The sequence below is a fragment of the Gobio gobio genome, assembly GCF_949357685.1.
Source record: "Gobio gobio genome assembly, chromosome: 10".
Taxonomy (NCBI): domain Eukaryota; kingdom Metazoa; phylum Chordata; class Actinopteri; order Cypriniformes; family Gobionidae; genus Gobio; species Gobio gobio.
In genome coordinates this window covers 719111-733946 of record NC_137116.1, presented here as the reverse complement: position 1 = coordinate 733946, position 14836 = coordinate 719111, and the positions used below count along the sequence as shown (strand labels likewise).

At 36.6% G+C, this 14836-nt stretch overlaps 1 protein-coding gene across 4 annotated transcripts in view; it reads left to right on the top strand.

Moving 5' to 3' along the window:
- The first annotated feature begins 348 nt into the window (after positions 1 to 348).
- Positions 349 to 14836, top strand: part of acot7 (acyl-CoA thioesterase 7) — a 232534-nt gene continuing 218046 nt past the window's right edge. For 2 of the 4 annotated variants that reach the window (XM_079827865.1, XM_079827863.1), the window contains exons 1-3: positions 9287 to 9432; positions 10331 to 10448; positions 10976 to 11132. In XM_079827865.1, the coding sequence (XP_079683991.1) occupies positions 9407 to 9432; positions 10331 to 10448; positions 10976 to 11132 (301 nt within the window). In that variant the 5' untranslated portion in view covers positions 9287 to 9406. Of the gene's footprint in view, positions 666 to 9286; positions 9433 to 10330; positions 10449 to 10975; positions 11133 to 14836 lie in introns of those variants that run through there. The other 2 variants (XM_079827864.1, XM_079827862.1) reach the window with 2 other exon arrangements.

The following is a 14836-nucleotide window of genomic DNA, read 5'->3' as shown; positions in this document are numbered from 1 at the left end:
TGAGAACCATGTAGACTAGGCGCTCTATTCCATGGGCTATGGTTAGAAATCTACATTTTCACTGACAACCCAAATGTCGCCTTATTTTAGCATAGACGTCAGGGCTGTGTTTGAACGCCTATTAGACGTCTTTTAAATTCATGAATGCTAGCGGGAAAACCTGGTCTCTGCCGCCACCTTTCGGTGGTTTGATTAAAGTATGAAAGAATGAAACGTAAAGTGTGTAAAACATTTACAATTGTTACTCATTTCGAAAATTGATAACCATTTTGGTAAAGTCTAGAATGTAAAAGGTTATGTTTATTTTTATTTAGTGTTTATTTGCGTTAGAACAACAAAGCCAGGGTCAGTAATCGCCACGATCGCCACATGGGTGACTTACTTCCGTTAATAAACGAAAGTAATCTTTCTAAAACAGTGTATGCATCGATAAACGATTCACACCCGGTATTTATGTTAAATAACGAACAGCAGTTTGATTTTCATCACATCTTATACCACTAAGCCTGGCCAATCGATTCACCCTTCAAACCCGCAGCTCTCGCTCCGCCTGACTCAGTCTATTTCATTACGACACACCGATTCGGGGTTAAAGACGAGCCTCGACAAGAGCTCATGATGTCTGTTTCAAATGCACAAGCGAAACCATCCATCCAGATATGCAGGTAAGACGCTTTTATGTAGCGCTAACCTTTAATGGCTCAATGAATGGAATACGTCCGATGATGCGGCCCTATAATCCAAAGCCTGCTCCACAAATAGAATAAGATTCTTTTCGGAGATCACTAATCCGTTTTACAGAGAACGAAATACACGGGGATACTTTTGTTCTGTTCATATGTCTAAAAACAAGGTTCGGATGCTGGTGCATTTTTTTCCACAGCGTTCATGCCGGGCACATCGTACGTCGTATGATGACCTCAACAGTGATGCTGATGTAGAGCCCTGGCACAAACACAAGGTTATCTAGGTGGTCAAAGAATAACTATAGGCTATTCAAGAGTGGTCTAACCTATTCGATTCAGCTAATTTACATAAGCGGATCGTGAAATAAACTGAAAGGAAAGTAGAAATGAAATCGAAATAGCTTTTATGTTTTAGCATAAATTTGGGCGCTCATGTGTTTATCCCTTTGTTTCAGTAATCAGGATTAAATGTTTAAAAAGCCTGTCTGTGGATAGCTGACTAGCGCGGTGTCACAGAATACTCGTCATTCGACGCTCAAGCGACTGCCCTCTCGTGCTCGTAAGCGGTACAGCGCCAAAGCACTATCGAGCCAACCACGTGCAAATTTTATGAGATTAGGCTTGTTTGAGATGAGCGAAATCTGCGCAGAACCGATCACCGGTGATCAGCGCGAGATGCATTCCGGTTAGAAAAGTGTCCGAGGGCGGTCCGCCTTGCTCTGATGTCATGCTGACGTATGTCAAAAAACTCTCGCGAGCGAAAGGCGGATGTGTCGGATTCTGCAGTTGAGCGCAGCTGCTCTCAACTGACTGCGCTGAGCAAAAGCATGATGGGAAACGACTTGCTGACGACACAGCTTAATGCTGATAGGCTTGTTTGAGATGCGCCTCGCCTCGCCTGAAATTCAGCCGAGACTAGGCGGCTGCAGTGAGGGGAGGAGTGAAAAAAGTGCAGGCAAGCCGGACAGTTCTCTCTTCTCGTAGTGGATCAGACACCTGCGAGATCAAAGGCAGATATCGCGGGATTCACACTCGTGCGCTTTGTTGCTGATAAACTGGATGTCATTTAAGTTCTGTTACTTTTATATGAAAATAAATATTATGAACAAGACACCCAAAGTTTTTGTTATTTATTTCCATTCGAAAGACGTGTTTATCAATCATTTTTACTTTAATTAGGCCTACATACATGTTTGTATATATATATAGGCCTATATATATATATATATATATATTTTATAAAAATGACAACAATCACATAACCCACAGAGAGATCGCCTTTGTTAGAGAGTTTGGGAATATTCACACATAAAAACATGATATCAGAGTTTTAAAATCAAACATTTTGAAAAAGAACCATACATCACGGTTGTTTAAACCAATAAGCATTAAGCTGTGTCGTCAGCAAGTCGTTTCCCATCATGCTTTTGCTCCGCGCAGTCGGTGGAGAGCAGCTGCGCTCGACTGCAAAATCCGACACATCCGCCTTTCGCTCGCGAGAGTTTTTTGACATACGTCGGCATGACATCAGAGCAAGGCGGACCGCCCTCGGACACTTTTCTAACCGGCATGCATCTCGCGCTGATCACCGGTGATCGGTTCTGCGCAGATTTCGCTCATCTCAAACAAGCCTATTGGTTTAAACAACCGTGATGTATGGTTCTTTTTAAAAATGTTTGATTTTAAAACTCTGATATCATGTTTTTAGGTGTGAATATTCCCAAACTCTCTAAAAAAGGCGATCTCTCTGTGGGTTATGTGATTGTTGTCATATTTATAAATATATATATACAAACATGTATGTAGGCCTAATTAAAGTAAAAATGATTTATAAACACATCTTTCGAATGGAAATAAATAACAAAAACTTGTGTCTTGTTCATAATATTTATTTTCATATAAAAGTAACAGAACTTAAATTACATCCAGTTTATCAGCAACAAAGCGCACGAGTGTGAATCCCGCGATATCCGCCTTTGATCTCGCAGGTGTCGGATCCACTACGAGAAGAGAGAACTGTCCGGCTTGCCTGCACTTTTTTCACATGTAATTAAAGTTCTGTTACTTTTATATGAAAATAAATATTATGAACAAGACACCCAAAGTTTTTGTTATTTATTTCCATTCGAAAGACGTGTTATCAATCATTTTGACTTTAATTAGGCCTACATGTTTTTATATATATATATTTTATAAATATGACAAAATCACATAACCCACAGAGAGATCACCTTTGCTAGAGAGTTTGGGAATATTCACACATAAAAACATGATCTCAGAGTTTTAAAATCAAACATTTAAAAAAAAGAACCATACATCACGGTTGTTTAAACCAATAAGCATTAAGCTGTGTCGTCAGCAAGTCGTTTCCCATCATGCTTTTGCTCCGCGCAGTCGGTGGAGAGCAAATGCGCTGGACTGCAGAATCCGACACATCCGCCTTTCGCTCGCGAGAGTTTTTTGTCATACGTCAGCATGACATCAGAGCAAGGCGGACCGCCCTCGGACACTTTTCTAACCGGAATGCATCTCGCGCTGATCACCGATGATCGGTTCTGCGCAAGCGGCAACCTCCCGCAGTTTCTCTTGAAGCCAATACGGAAGTGCCTCAAACTGCAATTTATCGACTGGCCGCTAGGGACAGGATCCAGAAGGGAGCAGAATCTCATTGAGCCCCATGTTAAAATGGTCAACTTTAGAGCAGAATAAAACATGTTTACAGCCTGGTACAAATTGTGCTTTTGGTCTATACGGCTCATTTTGCCCTTCATGACAACTGTGAGGGGGGTGAATTTTTTTATAGCTCATTCGTTTACATTATATAAAGCCTTAAAGTTCTGCATAATTAAGGGCGTGGCCACTTCGAGTGACTGGTGGATAGCCATTTATCTGCTGTCTGTTAGTCATCGCGTCACTTAAGCTCCGCCCACGTCCCGCCTTTTTGCCCATTTTCTGTTATCCGGGAGTGACGCGCGATGACGCGCTGCCAAGATGGCAACGGCCACCATTGCGCTTCAGAACGGCTCATCAGAATCCTATGGGTGACGTCACGGACACTACGTCCATATTTTTTTACAGTCTATGGTTCTGCGCAGATTTTGCTCATCTCAAACAAGCCTTATGTTACAAGCATAATTGGGCTATGAGACAGAACCAACTCTTCCACCATCTGTGGAAACAAATCAGGGGGGCCAGAAAGCCGAATTCTACATCGATCTGTTCTCCGGTAGTTTTTTTTTTTTGTCTTACTGGAAACATTCTGCTAAATCGTGTTAGTTTTGTTTATTCCAAACGAAAATTCGCGTTTGTAAACTCTATAAGATATCCATAATAAAGGATATTTTTATTATGGATATCTATGAACAGAGCCAGCTAGTCTGGTAGTCACATGATACCTGTTCATTTTCTCATCGTAGATCAGGATTAACCAATCACAGTCGATGGCTCTGTTGACAACAACACTAAAGTGCTGCAGCAGTGACACTAGCTGATACGAATTGTCAAGTTTTGCATCTGGTACATTACAATTGTACAGATATTTAGAATAGAAGATGTTTTGATCAATAGTTATTTTTAACGTTTCCACTTCGTCACATTTCAAATAGTTGGCCGGCTGAATTCTTAAGTTGTTAGAAAGTCATCAGTTTGATTAAAGGGATCGTTCACCCAAAATGAAAATTACCCCATGTTTTACTCACCCTCACCACTCACCACTCACCACTCACCACTTCTGTTTTGAAGTCCATAAAAGCGTATCTATCCATTATAAAACACGGCTCCGGGGGTATACTCTTTCGACCATAAATTGCTTTTGCATTTAATTAATTATTTTTCTACAAATTTTGCATTTCATTAATTTTTCTATAAATTCTATAATTTGCCTTCATCCCAATATACTGAACAACGTGACATATACATTCACATCACACGTTAGTGGTAGAGTTATACTCAGAACACTATAGTTCATTATTTGCATGCGTTTTAAAGCCTTGCCGGTTAAACGTTTCATTGGCGTGCTTAATGCTATATGCACGGTTTTAACATGCGCTTTTCTGAGCGCGCACTAAACGCCTGTCAAACAAGTGATTACTGGACTAAGTAGTCGTTATACTGCGCTAATACTGTCAAATACACACAAGGTTAACATAAACACAGTCGGTTATGTCTAAAGTGAAAGTAAAATCGGTGTGTTTGCATATTAGATGCATGCAGGTCTTAAATTGACAGCAGCGCAACCAGTGAACACGCTGTCCTTAAAGGGACAGTTCACCTCTAAAAGTATGTCATTATTTACTCACTCTAATATTGTTCCAAACCTGTATTTATTTCTTGATGACAGAATTTTCATTTTTGAGTGAACTATCCCTTTAATGTTAAAGGGATAGCTCACCCAAAAATGAAAATTAGCCCATCATTTACTCACCCTCAAGTCATCCTAGGTGTATATGACATTCTTCTTTCAGACTAATAAAATCTGAGTTATATTACAAAAGTCCAGGCTAATCCAAGCATTAGAATTGCAGTAATAGTGGCTCTGTTTTTGAAGTCCATAAAAAGTTCATCTGCCCATCAAATAACATGCTCCACGCGGCTCTGGGGTGTTAATAAAGGCCTTCTGAAGTTAATAGATGCGTTTGTCTAAGAAAAATATCCATATTTAAAACTTTATCAAGTAAACTTTCGGCCGACGCCTTCCCTGTTCAATTTATGGAAAAATTGTTGAAAGTTCCCCTGCCGATCGAAAGACTAACTAGACAAGGTAGGCATCTTCATGACGTCACGTACGCATCTTGAGTTTCACTTTCAACATTCAACACTTTTCCATGGAAGGCGGTGGGCCGAAAGTTTACTTGATAAAGTTTTAAATATTAATATTTTTCTTACACAAACGCGCCGATTCGCTTCAGAAGGCCTTTATTAACACCCCGGAGCCGTGTGGAGCACGGTATTTGACGGACAGATGCACTTTTTATGGACTTCAAAAACAGAGCCACTATTACTGCAATTCTAATGCTTGGATTAGCTTGGACTTTTGTAATATAATGTAATATAACTGATTTTATTCGTCTGAAAGAAGAATGTCATACACACCTAGGATGACTTGAGGTTGAGTAAATTATGGGCTAATTTTCATTTTTGGGTGAACTATCCCTTTAATACAACAACAAAAGACAAAGAGAAAACCACTCACTGCTCTTAACTAATACAGTAGCTAAGAATCAATGTATATTTTATAGTGAAGTCTATGTAGTGTTTTATTTTTACATTTATTAATTCAATTTCATACTTAAATGCTGTTTACTGCTCTGAGCTGCCAGTGTAAATCTTTATATATATTTATTTTATATTATACAATACACTAGGAATGTGTACAAGAGTTTTTTTTAAGTAAAGTTTTAAGTTTAAGTAAGGTTTTTCAATTCTTTTAAGTAAAGTAAAGAAAGAGTATTGCAATAAAAAATAGTCTTTTTTCTCCTTAACCTCTTGCTGTTCCTGTCGCTTAAGAATAGAATAGCAAAAAACTGATGTGACAAGCCATCAGAACCGAACCGAAAACCGTGGTTAAAAACCGAGGTATGTATTGAACCATGGACTAACTGTATTGTTGCATCCCTAGGATAGATACACTTTCTCTTCACATCTCTTACCCAGAACATAACCTGCCCCGGGGAATGAAGCTACTATGGTGATGAACACCGGCAAAAACCCAGGGTTGGCGCAAACTAAACTGAAACATGGCTGAAACATGGCTATCCTATCCACCTGAACCGGCTTCCCTGAAAGATTAGATTTATGATCTCTTTATGTAGGGACTGAAATCTCTATTTTTGTTTTAGCAAATATCTTTATTTGTGTTTCAAAGCTGAACAAACGGGAACGACATGAGGGTGAGCAATTAATGACAGAATTTTTGTCAATTTTGCCCCCCCCCTCCACGTATTGAGTTCCTTTTAAGTTTACAGAATAAATTATCATAATTGTGTGACATTTGAATGTTTTTTATAGTTATAATGTATTGCATTTTCCTTCACATTGCATTTTGCCAGAACACATATAACCACACACATTATATTCACGTGCAAATGTTGCGCAGATACCACGTTTACTCAGAGGTAACCAAAATTACTTAGCAGCCAGGGTAAATAATTTAGTGTGGTTAGATCCATTTTGTTAGTGCTTAACAAATTGGGTCATTTAGTTACTGTGTAGTTGCAAAAAAGGAAATATGCTACATTTAATTGAGTCCGGCATTTTGTTTCTGAGAGAGATTAGACGGTTTTGTCATTATCCTCATATTCCCAGGTCGGATCTTTACTGTTGTGATTTTTGTTTTGCAAGATGCAGTTAAAAGTATCTTTGATGGGTAAAAACACCTTGGCTTAAACCAAATTACTTGTAACTGTGTCTCTCTTGAGCTATTTTAGTGAATTAAAGCAATACGAACTGAATGAAAAAAAGTTTTTGAGTGCAATGTGACTAATATAAGAGTTTTCAGACAGTTGAAAGAATGGCATAGATACAATCCTTGATACTTTGATACTTTTCATTATACATTTGTACAATATCCAAAAGTGAAAAGTCTTGTATGTCACACTGTCTTTACTTCACATTAGGTAATGATTAGAAAAGTTATTAAAACTATTTTATTTTAAAACTTATTTTCAGGTAAAGTTGAGTGTAATGAATGGGTAAAGGAACAAAAAATCTTGTTTTTCCTGTTAATGATAATTCATGGTATGATGCAATCAGACGATAGAAATCAGAACTTTCTCAATCGTGTGGTTACTCTGGGAAATCCTGTACTACTTGTTCCGATGGTTGTCATGAACACATTCATTTTGCAGTAAACAAAAGATTTTGAGCTCAGCTGTTTGTCGCTTCACTGGATGGAAGTGCCCTTTAAATCAAATTGGTCTTCCATGACTGTTCTCTTATGGGGTGAATCTGCTGTTACCTGTCAAGAACGTATTCGGATTACTATCTATCCCTATCTAATTGTTAGACATTTTTTACATTGTGACATATAATCTCATGATACTTTCATGACAGTTAAGCATCTTTTTTCTTTAATGCGAACAAAAATGACATTTTCTAAATTGTAAAGTATTTTTTCATGGTACTATTTGTTCATGTGTGTAACGAACTTAAATAATACTTCATTACTATACTTGAGAACTCTATTTTGGAGCTCAACACAGTTAGTCTTATTGTTTAAATCTTGTTTTCTTGATTTACCACGAGTAACATGTTTTACCATGCCTAATATTGATCTAGCTAGCTTACTGAAGTGTGAATAAGTGTCTCATAGTAGCCACCGAGCGAACACACAGAGTAACATTATAAATAATGTAATGTAGCATTATAACACAAAAGTTTCTAATATGATAAAAGAGCGTTGCATTACCCCACATAAACATGACCGGTAGAAGCGGAAGAGCACGTCTGCGCTATAATAAAAGCTCAGTGAAATCATTGCATTTACAAGCTATGCCTTTGTTTTAAATAAGCAACCTCTAGTGGTGAAAAATTACATATTGTGGCTTTAACATTTACAGGGTTCGTACAAGGTGCTTAAAGTACTTGAATTTGACATTTTTAAATTTAAGTCCTGGAAAACCCTTGAAAACAGTCATATTTATGAAATGGTACTTGAAAAGTGCTTAACTGTAAAATTTGTGTTTAATTTTATTGATGATCTTTTCACACTACAGCACATCTGATATAGATATAGAGCCATTTCACATGACTATGAGTGTGATATTGCTCATATAAATACCCAAATATATGATACAGCTTTCATTATTCAGGTCAGTCATATATTCGTGAGGAAAAAAATCAGTTTGAATAAGGAAAGCGATATCTTTGTCATAGTATATTTCAGTTGTTAAAGTTAGCACACAGTCATTGCATGTGCTGCACTTTATTTGTACCATTTTGTTGTATTAGTTTATTTTTATTTATCTAATTAACTTTTTTTATTTTATTTTGAAAGATAATAAAGATATTGTTTAATAAGTGAGATCTCTGATTGTAGTCCTTGAAAACCAAAAAATGAAAAGTCCTTGAAAGTCCTGGAATTTCATTTTACAGTATCTGTACAAACCTTGCATTTAATAATTTTAACCATGGTACTAAAAACACTTAATGCACTGATTTGTATTTATTACTTTTATGTGACAGTGGCATTTGCAATATGATACAAGACACACAGATGTTTAATAAACAATTATTAGTAATTATGAATAATAATAATCAGAAGAAATTCTTCTTCTTCCAAGTAATATATTTTTATTAGTTGCTAAGCAATGTAGCAGCTTTGCACATACATATAGAATGTGTCATCACAGAAATGGTTATTTTACAACAGTGTCAAAAGTTAGAATCGTAATATAGCAGTTGAACAATTTTGGCTAACCGGTTTAGAACTAATATAATATTAGTAATTTCCATTTCAGTTAACATCTAGTGTGTTCTAGAGACAGGACAAAATTGTGGATGTGTCATTGCTAGTGATTTGACTGAAGTCACAGAGAATTTGAATGAAGGTGGTGGGTGGAGTCTGAGTCATTGAAACGCATCACACTAGTGGTGAAGAAGATGATGATGTCATGAATGATGTGATGTGATGGAGGAAATGAATGAAAGAATGTTACTGTCGCTGAAAGTCACTGTTGTGTTGGGAACTTCTCAAGTCTCTCTCGTCTAACTTTTAAGAAGTCATGGCTTCTCTTTATGAGCTCAGCAGGTAGAGTTGATTTATTTGACAAACACACTCAAACACACATGCTCTTCTAAACAGACACACTTTTTCATATTGTTCCAGACAGACACACCCTCATATTCTTTCAGACTTTCAGTTTTTTTGTTTGTTTGTAATATTGGATTTTACATGGATTTATGTTTAACAAAACAATTCAGTGAACTTGTCATAACTTTAGTTTGTTGTTTCATGGAGGTTTATAAGAAGTTTAATATGACTGTTTGTTTTGGCATACTATGACATGGTAGAATTTCTCCCCAAACTGGTTGTGGATATAATCACGTCTGTTTTTGTTTCAACATATGTTGTCATTTGTTGTGTCTTTTGTAATTGTGTAACTTTTTTTTCCTTCCGTCTTTTATGATGCAGCCAATACACTTCCTGTGTGCCAATCCATTTTTGAGTGGCTATAAATACAATCACTCTAAGAATGTATAAAATATATAGGATTAAATGTTGCATCTCTGACTTAAAAACCGTCGCAAACACAGAAAAGCAGAGTGATGTAAACGGCAAAAAGTGCTAGATAATACCTGCACTCTTGGGAAGGAAATATAAATATAATTATTGACTAGTAATGCTTGTAGTCATAAATGAATGAATCATTAGAGTCTTGAAGCCTGGGGATTGAGCCCGTCAAAGTTCCCTCCTGTTTACATGTGTGCAGCAGAGGATATATTACAAGATAATGTAATTTAATAATATTGTCAGATTTTAATGAATAAAATTTGTGAATGTTTGAATTGTTACAGTCATTTAATATTCAAATGTATACATCTAAATGTTGGTCTATAGCCCAATACCGAATATGGTCATCAATACATTTTGCATCTCTATAAAGCTTAGAAATTATATGTAAAGGTTTTTTTCCCCAATCTTTCAGGATCATGCGTCCTGATGATGCCAACATTGTTGGTAATGTTCATGGTGGCACTATCCTGAAGATGATTGAGGAAGCAGGATGCATCATTGGCACACGCCACTGCAATACTCAAAACGGGGTGAGTTCCTCTTCATGATACTCTTTAGTCTTAGTTATAGGAACATGTTGAATGCAAAGCTTTCAACATTGGAACCACCATCTTTTTTTATATGTAAAGTGTAATATATTTTGTGCTTTTCTAGAACTGATGAGCATCTGTTTTGATAAGTGATATGTGAAACTCATAAAGCCTGTAAAGAAATGAGTCGTCATATTTTACTGCTATATCAACTATGGCCATTTTAGGACCATTCATATTTTTAATTTGCCTGTTAACACTGATTCTCATTACATTAATGCAAAACAATATCTTTCTCATTACTGTAATGTGAAAAAATGTATATATTGTTTAGATTGCAAAGTATTTTTTCTTTGACCCTGTTTCAAGCCTTCTGCTTAAAAATGGCCATGGTCTGTTGTAGCCAGTAGAGGGCACTACATACGTATATGTAGCACATTGTACACACAGTATCTATTGATGCAGACACTGAGTATCCTGGTATACTAGTAAAGTGCAAATAAATTACAATTTCATTTGGCAAATAGGATCACTGTGTAGCTGCTTTGGCCCGGGTGGAGCGCACAGACTTCCTGTACCCAATGTTCATCGGTGAAGTAGCCCATGTCAGTGCTGAGATTACCTACACCTCCAAACACTCAGTCGAGGTGCAGATCAATGTTCTCTCAGAGAACATAGTCACAGGTCAGTGAAAGGTCATAAAGGACTGCTTAATGGAGTAGTTCATACAAAAATGAAAATTCTGTCATTTTACTAATGCTCCAGTTGTGGAACAAAATGTATTTTTTTTTATAGTTTTCCATGTAGCATATGCACTATATTTCAAATCTTTAGAATCATGTTATTGATTTATGTGTGGACCATGCAAAATTGTTATTCATTAAAATTATTAATTTTTCATTCACAATTTTTGCATAATCCAACTTAGTGAGCCAAAATCGTGGCATTCAATCTGATTTACATAAAACCTGACATGATGCGCCTTCATCGTTTTGTCATTGTGTACATTCATTTTTTCTGGGCTAAAAGTTAGCTTTTATCATTCAGGAGTTCTGTGTCAAAGTTCAGTGTGGTTTGAGACACTGCCAAACACCAGTCAGCCCAGCCTATGTCATTATGTAAGTAAAAATGAGCTGCAAATGCAGTTTCATGTTGACTTCCAAAGTAGCAATGTATAGCTAATTTCAAAAGGGCCGAACACCCTACTGTTGGAAATACTGGGTGCTTTACCATATTCATATGAGCAACATAGGTTGTCACTATTTATTTAAACAAATATTGCAAAAGCTGATGCTTGATCATTCCTCTTTCTCTGACCTCATCTCAAGAGGGAGCTATAGCTCAATAAACACGTTAACTAATCTGAATATAAAGTGATGCTAATTTTAGACACATATAGAGAAATATGGCGGTTTATCATTTGAAAACTGACATGATCACATTGAAATTTGTTCTTTTGATGTATAGAAAAGACGGGGAAAAAAACAATATAAGAGAAGAAAAAACTGTACAGCTAAAACAAAGGCGCTATCCCCAAGGCACATGTTGTTACCACAGCAACAGGGTTGTCATGTGGCAAAAAGCGATCCAGCTTGGCGTGGGCGAAGTACCCAGTCAGTAGTAGTGAAGGAAGTGACTGCGGAAGCCGCTACAAACAAAGACACCTCTGGGCTCCCTCCGCTTAGGAGTGGCTACATTTGAACACTTGCAATGAATCGAAAACCAGTAAAAGAACATGTCTCGTCATATATTACACTCCAAATTTAAAATAAAGAAACAAGAAACTATTACATTGTAGAATTTCTATGAAACCTCATTTTACGAATTTTATTTTGTTTCCCAATTACTGTGACAGTACTTGATGAATTGAATTCCCCCCAAAATTCTCATCACCAAAAAAAAACTAATTCACAGTTGTTGCACTGCCTCTTGATGTAAGTGGATTAAAATTAATAACTGAAATACAGCAATCAAAAAATCTAATAGGAAAAATAGCATTAAAATAAAACGCCATTATGGTAATGAGAATTTGCCCACCTAGTTGGGATTTGCTTTATAGTATATATTGCTTTATGTCAATAAACTGTATGTATTCAAGTATAATGTACTATACATCCAACTTAAATAGCTGGGCACTAATATAGTTTAAATTTTTCATCGATATCACAATCAAGCAGTTCAGATTTGCCCTTCAATACAGTTCAGATTTAATACATACCACTTAACGTGAGTATATCTGGGTAAGTTTGGAGAAAGTAGTAACACTTCAGTGAATATTCATAACGGCATTTATTATGCATTTATCCTTTCATAAATAATTGTAATGACAATTAAAACATTTTTTATAATTATTTTAATTGTATATACTGGGCGATAATCTAGGTCACATCTTTCGACAATAAAACAATGAACTTGTTGAGAATTTATATATATAGCAAATAACGCTATAATTGGATAAAGTTGTAACACTTCACTGAATATTCATAACACCTTAATTCATTATACCTTTACACATTGTAATGCATTATATATTTTAAAAACTAATTGTAACTACAGTTATAATACATTATAATACTTACCTATCGATGCTTACACCTTTATATTGTATTATAATGTCTTCCTGCATTAAACTATCAAAAAGTGTAAGTTTAATAGACAAGCACTTATTATTAAGTGCATTATAAGCATTATGAATGCATTCTATTGCATTAAGACTTATATATAATGCGGTGTGTATACAGAGGCTTTAAGTGAAGTGATGCTGTTAAAGTTACTCTTAAAGGGTTAGTTCTGTCATTAATTATTCATCCTCATCTCATTCCAAACCTGTAAGATGTTCCTTCATCTTCAGAACACAAATTAAGATATTTGTAATGAGAGCTTTCTGACCCCCGATAGACACAACGTTATTACCACTTTCAAGGCCCAGAAAGGTAGTAAAGACAATGTTAAAATAGTCCATGTGACTACAGTGGTTCAAACTTAATGTTATGAAGCAACGAGAATACATTTTGTGTGCAAAAAAACAACAACTCTCCTACGCTGTTCATGTAGTAAACACAGCGCAGCGCTTCCGGATTCTACGTCAGAACGCGGTCTCACTATTGTTTACCCAGATGGACTATTTTAACAATGTCTTTACTCGTTTACGATGTTTTTAGCTCTCGGATTTCATAAAAAATATCTTAATTTGTATCCTGAAGATGAACGGTCTTACGGGTTTGGGATTAGTAAATAATGACAGGATGACAATTAATGACAGGAGTAATTAATGACAGAATTTAAATTTTTGGGTGAACTAACCCTTTAAACGACTGTTACATTAAAGCTTTTTAATTATTCCTTGACAGGCAATGCCTTTTATTCCATAATTTATCCTACGTAAGCAGCAGTCCACACAATCAATGTTTAATTCTCTCATTTGTTTCACGCACTTTACATGTTAACCAGTCATTGTCCTTAGTGTGTTGTGTTAAGGTGGCTCTGTCGAGTGGTCTCAAACTGTCTCAGCGCTGCCCCTTTAAAGGCTCGTGCTGAGCCGCAGGGAACCGAGTGGAATGGGGGCATACTTTATGTGCTTCTGTCATGTTAAGTTAACGTCACGCGTCACCAACACAGGCGGCAGTTGCAGAGCGATACCTGCATAGGAAAGCAGTCTACTCTGCAAATGCAGTGTCTTCTTCTAGAATTTAAACAGAGCATAGAGCAAAACCTTTTCTCTTTGCCCACGGAAAGCAGTACCTGCATGCCATGTATAGACAGACAAATAATAATATTGCTTGTTAATAAATACGCATGCATGCATCCAAGAATGTAAATGAACCATGGCCTGGCTTCATTAACATGGTTAATAATAAACTGCTGCCACCTAAGTGCATAATAGCAACAGTAAGTCTCATCATAGCTGGTGTTGACTCTATTACAGTAGTTCTAGCCCTCAATGTAACATCTCACTATTTCTGTAAAATAGACAATGTTTTTTTCCATACATTACATTCATACATAGTCTTCAGCATTACATTTTCTTTTTATAGCAACATACAGCAAAAAGGCAAGGTTCTGGCAAAAAAATCTTTCCTTAAACATTAGTTTCCTGGCCTGATACGCATTTAAAGGCTGGGTATGTTTGTGTCTCTTTATATACATGTGTGAACTCAGGCTAGGCCATCACATGACTCTTCTCTCAGGTTACACACACACACACACACACACACACACACACACACACACACACACACACACACACACACACACACACACACACACACACACACACACACACACACACACACACACACACACACACACACACACACACTCACAAACAGTCAGGGCCAATCTTGTCAGGCTCGTCTCCTTGACGCTACTTAGGGGTCTCCAGACTCTGA